Raw genomic sequence first — 6,482 nt, forward strand, 5'->3', positions numbered from 1 at the left:
GAGCCACTCGGCAAAGCATTCAAAGTGCAAACATTTTTAATTGCAACGCTTTTACTCATGACAAGTTTCTCGACTTCTTAAGTACCAGGCACTATCAGTGACAATATTTTACTTTTTCGTCCTGCTCTTTAAAAGCGTTTGTAAGTTGTAATTATGCTAAAGCCAGGCAGGAGGATTCGATGTCTTGTGGAAAAGAAGAAGCATCGTCAAGAGCATGGATGCGCAAACACAGTGACATCCATGCCCAACAATCTCACAGCCGTAGCTAGGCTTAAATTCTTACCGAGGAAGTTTCAGAAACAATGCTTCATTTATATTGAATTTATTCTAATGCAAAATAAAATCTTACGGGAAATTTTCACAGAAGAAAGTAATGCGCCAGCGGAGCACCATGGGCGAAATTTGTGGTTAAAGTTGTTGTAAGTTGCAGTATTGCAAACAAATAATTCTCCGTCGGTTTTCTGGTTTTCGCCGAGCTTCACGTCTAACACTAATAAAACTGTAATTGTAAATACTGTAAGGCGGGTTTTGAAGTTTTCTCAGTTGCGTTAGTAGGAACAGCCGCTTTGCAGATTGCTAAAATGTCTTCTGTTACGGTTAAAAACCAAGAAAGTTCAAGGATATCAAACATTTAAGACTTTAATCTCTCATAACGTTCCAGTCCAATAGCGAAATTAGAACTGCTTACGAGCACACCCCGGGGGGGGGGGGGGGGTACTTGGGTCAATCTTTGTTGGGTATGTGCCGCTGGCCTCTCAGAACCCCTACCCCATTATAGTAATATTCTATGGCCAATTATAGGTCCATCTTAGTCATTTTTGCCTCCCCCCCCCCCCCCCCGGGAGCACACGCAGAAGCACGGTACTGTAAAGAACCGACGTTCATTCTTACCTCCTGTGAATAAGTAAATTTCTTGTTCCAAAATTAAACGACGTTCGAGAAAGAATCATGCAAAACAGTTCTCTTAGCGGCGCGGAGCTACAGAACTCAGGTTCCACAACTTTGCAACTTGAAGGTCTGCTTTAATCATCCTACGTGGCTAATATTGCCTTCTTCTATGGTTGTCTCTGTTATCCCACCATAGCACTAAACATTGCCGAGCATCCACAATCTGAGGAAAACAGTTTTGATATCAAAACCATTGCGAATATTAGTACTTAACCTGGTTGTCTCTGATTTGGCTGTTGGCGTACTGGGTAGGCCGTTATATGTTTTACGTTTCAAGGTTCTAGACCCAACTACCTTCATCCTTTCATCCCTTATCTGGAATTTACTTCATCTGTCTTCGTTTTGCAGCATTCTCGCCATGCATGCAGACAGATTCGCCGCTATTCACATGCCGTTACGATACAACGATCTTGTGACCTTTAAACGAATGCCTATCGTGGTCATCGCAACATGGCTGTTTAATATTCCTCTCGTGTCGTTCAGTGTTTTATTGACGCCACCCAGTTCGAGAATTAATCTCGTCATTTTTGATATCATAATATTATTTTGCCTGCTTACTTCGACATGGTCATGTTGCAAGAACTATTCAACAATGAGACGACATAAAATGGAAATTCAAGCTCAAGTACAACAAGTAGCACAAAATACGAGCGTGGAAAATCTTGTGAGACTCAGAAAATCTACTCACAGTACAGTTTGGATTTATCTCATATTTTGTGTTTATTATCTACCTAACGTCCTCATTGAAATTATTAACGCGGTATACGGATACGGTAGTGCAAGCATAGTTTTATACACATTGAATATCTATTTGGTGACGCTGATGTTTCTCAATTCCTCCCTCAACCCTGTTATCTACTGTTGGAAGATAAGACACATTCGACACACAATGCTTGGAATACTTCAAAGCATATCTAGTACGTTAAGGCCCCAGCAGTAAGCTGAGAGCGACAGTGGAGCCGAGTTACAACAAGGATTTAAAGACGGTTATATCTTTGATTACCTCAGTAACATAGCGGAATAGAAGTTGTATTAAAAAATTGAAAGTATAGCCAGATGACTGGAAAACCCTACAGCAATAGAAGTGATTTTAATAAGCCTGATCAGTTGTCCGAGCTTATTGTATTAGATAGGGCAGTTTTCAGTTGAATGTCGTAAAACCAAAACCAAATTAAACTCTTTGCCCGATCACATGAGACAGAGATAGACAGACGTTGGTACCAATAAATACTCGAAGCAAAGATATGTAGACGTCATGAATTTGACGCGACGCGTGGGGAAACGTGTGCGAGCGAGTCATGATTAGGTTTGGATTTACTTCTAGTTGCACGACAATGCGGCGAGGGTTTTTTGACCTAATCATGTAGCGTAGTAATGTAAAACGAAAGAAAAATGGAATTACTTTCTACGATCAAATGAAATTGTTTAAAAGCAAGAATAAGAACGCTGAATCGTGCGCCTGAAAAGCATGATCCTGCATGGTCAGTTACAACATTTTATATTTTTCAGATTGCTTCTTTGAAGAATTCATTATAATGAAACTTTAAAAGACAACTAGGAGTATTTCATAAAAAAAACAGCTTTTAAGTTGTTATTCACGTTTTTATACAGCGAACATATGTTATTTTTTATGTCGATCAAATTCCTATCAAGGTTGACATAAAATAGACGATGCTGCCATGATGAACCTAATCATCAAAGAAATTAACAATTCAAATATGCATTGGTGGGTCCAACGGAGAAGCTCGGTAAAGGCAGAAAGCTAAAAAAAGCACCAATCATTATCATTTCAGCACAAAATGCACCAAAAAACCACAAGGCGTTTTGTTTTATAAGAAAGGTTAAGCACGGTGTTTGCAGCAAACGGCAAACGGCAAAAATGAAACTTGTGCCGTCCCTCTTGAGTTGTGTGTACAGTAGAGAGAAATTACTTGTATTTGCAATGAATAGTAGGAGAAGTTATTCCATTTTTGTCTGCTTTATTTACGGATTAGAAGAAAAGAACTCAAATTCAAAGTTGTCTTTGCCGTTTGCCGTCTGCCGTTAACGTCATGCTTAACCTCTCTGTAGACAAAAGAGGCTGTTCGCAGGTTAAAATTTTGAAGATGTAAGATCTGTCGGGGGTCAAAATAGATGGGAAAAGGGCGCTTAGGACGACAACTTGATAAGTGCACGCTCGCTGCCAGCTTCCAAGCTGCCCTTGTTAGTCATGATTATGATTCCGGATGTTTTCTTCGGCTGAGTTTATAATCTGGCCGCTTCGCTGTTGTTAGCCTTGCAGACTTAATGTTTCTGAAAGTTTTCTGAATTTCATCCTTACGTGGAAAACCTTATGCTAATTACCAAACTGCGTCGAAAACTGATGACAGGGAAAGCGTCTCAGCGAGGGTGTTTGGTGAATGAAAACACCTTTCTAGTAACGAATCAAATTTAGCTCAGATGTTGGCTAAATAAATGACAGAATTTTGCAAACTGAATGCGCTTATTTGTAATGTAATCCACAAGCGTCCATGAACGAACATCTATTACTCTGTATGTACTTACTAGCACGTTTTTTATTCTGCATTTTGCCCGTTCAACTCATTGAACGGGCAAAATACACTCTACGTTTTCTTTTGCTTCGTTGTTACACCCCAAGGCAAAACACAATCTCTTTAGGAGCCTTCATTTCAAGCAAATCCCGAATCTTAATCGCGAAACAGCGGGACCTGTATACCGCCTTTAATGGTTCAGAGACATGTACAAACCAAAGGTGCCAATTAACTTTTTATTTATTTTTCCCGGCTCAAGTTGACCAGTTCTACTTGTGTCTTACAACATAGAAAGTTACTTTCAAAGATCGTTTTGAAAATCCTTTCTCTGCTTATTGGCATATAGTCTCTGGTTATTTCGGGTTAAAGGGTAAAATAAAAAAGTAATAAAAAAAGATAACATTTTGCTCACGCACAGCCACAGCTTGACATAACTCATTTAAGGAACCCGACCAGGGGCATTAATCGTTTATAGTGACTAATCACATCGAGGATTTCAACGCCGGACAAAACTTAAGTCAGTTTCTTTGTTGTGTTAATAATTTGCAATAGAGGGCGGACACCTGCAAACGTATGTGTATAAAATTCAGTTCAAGTTTCATCTTTCGAATCCTCTCAGTATCTCAAAAGAAAATTGTTTTCTCGTTATGGTGTAGAGATTTAATGGAATCTTCTTCTCCGATTCAGTTCTGCCTCACTGAAAGGGCTTTGTCACGGCTAAACGGACACGCTCAGTAAATTCGTCCATCGGCTTTGTGGCTCAGTTTCAAGCCCATCAGCATCATGAATAATTTCATTTGCAGCTCCCAGCTACAGAACGCAAGTTCCAAACCTTCAAAACTAGAAAATCCGCTTTATTCTTCAATCGTTGCTAATATTGTCTTCAATGGCTGTCTCTGTTATACGACCATCATGCTTAACATTGTCACCATCCACGCTCTGCGAAAAACATCTGCTCTGTCAAAGTCCTTAAAAGCGTTCTTGCAAAGCCTTGCTGTCTCTGATCTTGGTGTTGGTTTGCTGGGTCAACCCTTAAATATCGCTTATCTGGTCGCATTATTACGATGCAACTTGTCAAATCATACCATCCGTGTCGCTTGGCAAGTAGTTCTGGATGTTCTTTGTCTATCTTCCTTTTTTAGTGTTATAGCCTTAAGTACAGAAAGATTCATTGCCATTCAAAAACCTCTTCAATACCAGGATATTGTTACTCAGAAGCGCGTTTTTACTGCCGTCATTGCAATATGGTCTTTAAGTGCATTTCTAGAGCTATCTTTTTTCGTTCTTCCAGACAATACCAGTGCTGTGATTTTTCTCATTATCGAATTCGTCTGCTTTGTTGCAACGACCTGGTCTTCTTACAAGATATACTTAACTGTGAGATACCACAACACACAAACACAAGCTACAGTACAACAATTATCAGAAAACAGTGAAGTTGTAAAAATTGTCAGTACCCGCTCTGCCCAAAGTACGCTTTTGATCTATCTCGCATTTTGGGTTTGTTATCTTCCTCGATCCTCCATTTGGATTGTACGTCAAATACAAGCAAGAAAAAGTGTAACTGTCACCATATTGGACTTGTTCTCGATTACCCTTGTTCTCCTTAATTCCTCTATCAACCCCATCATCTACTGCTGGACAATGAGACACATTCGACACACCATAATGGGCAGCCTTCGAAACATATTTCGGAGGCAATAATTTTGCTTGTCATTGCACGATCGGTCTACGCAGTTCAGTGTTGCAACGGCATTGTCTTCTTACAAGAAGTTGTGAAGCCCTGTATTGCGACCATCCTGTATAAACATGTTAAGTCTTTTAGGGTTAAAGTTAAGATTATAGACTTTTGCTGGCTTTAGCTGCATATGAAAACCCGGCACCCTTCCATACGAATCAAACTACTGTTATAAGCACGTTGAATGAGATCTCGGTGACTGGTGTTTCTAAATCGTCTATTGCTGGACAATAAGACACATTCGATACATCATAGTGGGCATCTTTCGATACATATCTCAGAGGCACTAATTATACTTTAATTTTTTGTATTTGTACGATCGGTCTGCGTGGATTGTGACAATGACATTGCTTTCTGCTTCTTTTTACAAGTAGCCTGCAGCCACTCTGTGTATAACGTGTTAAAATTAATGGTCCTGCTGGATTAACAGTTTAGAACTTTACACTTAATTTTGCTGGATTTATATATAGCTGCATATGAAAACCACCATTACATACGAATCAAATTACTCATAAACAGTCGTTTACAGATATTTCAGTGACTGGTATTCCTAAATTCCACGCTCAACTCGGTCATCCACCATTAAAAGGTGTCACACACTCGAAACACAGTGAATTGATATTCAGAAGCGCATATGAGCAGCACACGGCTGTTTACTAAAACAGAGCGCATGTTAATAAAATGGAGAACGGAGCAACCATCTGTTCAGTTAAGTTTTGTCCTAACTTAGTATTGTTAAAAGTTATATTTCGTTACTTTCTTGATGTTTGTTGTGTTTTTCACCAAAGTAAGCGTTGCTGAATTCGCAATTACTGATTGTTTAATCTAATTGCATAGGTAGTAAGTAAAGTAAGTGGAGTAAAACCTTTATTTTAGTGTCTATGTGTTTAGCCTAGATAGATAGGTCTGAGTGCTAATCACTTGACGACTGTTAAAAGAAATTCCCGTTTACGTTGGTTTCGCATTATTACGCTGCGCGATTCACTTGTGCTACTTTGTCATCCAGTCAGAAGTAATTAAAACCAAAACCAATCCTGATTCACTCGTACACGTTTTCCCGCGCCTTACGTTAGTTACATGACTTAGCTTCGAGTTAACTGGTTCACTGGATGGTCTGTGTTCTTTGTGATTGGTCTGAGTGATTACTTTGGTTTTAGAGTGGTCTTCATTTGAATGTCGAAAAGTAATAATTGGTTTTGCATCACTATGCTACACGCTTGGCTAAAAAACTAGAGCCATTTTCTCGTCCAATCAGAAGTAAAATT

General features: G+C 39.3%; 1 protein-coding gene across 1 annotated transcript; it reads left to right on the forward strand.

Moving 5' to 3' along the window:
• Nucleotides 1-4,039: 4,039 nt before the first annotated feature.
• Nucleotides 4,040-5,212, forward strand: LOC145488897 (melanocortin receptor 4-like). Its single transcript, XM_081467728.1, has one exon. The coding sequence runs from the start codon at nt 4,263-4,265 to the stop codon at nt 5,181-5,183; it is 921 nt and encodes a 306-aa protein (XP_081323854.1). The 5' UTR covers nt 4,040-4,262; the 3' UTR covers nt 5,184-5,212.
• The last annotated feature ends 1,270 nt before the right edge of the window (nt 5,213-6,482 follow it).

This window comes from Orbicella franksi, chromosome 6 (genome assembly GCF_964199315.1).
Source record: "Orbicella franksi chromosome 6, jaOrbFran1.1, whole genome shotgun sequence".
In the NCBI taxonomy this organism is placed as follows: domain Eukaryota; kingdom Metazoa; phylum Cnidaria; class Anthozoa; order Scleractinia; family Merulinidae; genus Orbicella; species Orbicella franksi.

Bases quoted from the DNA above. Each gene is read 5' to 3' on its own strand.
- LOC145488897 (XM_081467728.1), top strand. From the start codon at position 4,263: ATGAATAATTTCATTTGCAGCTCCCAGCTACAGAACGCAAGTTCCAAA.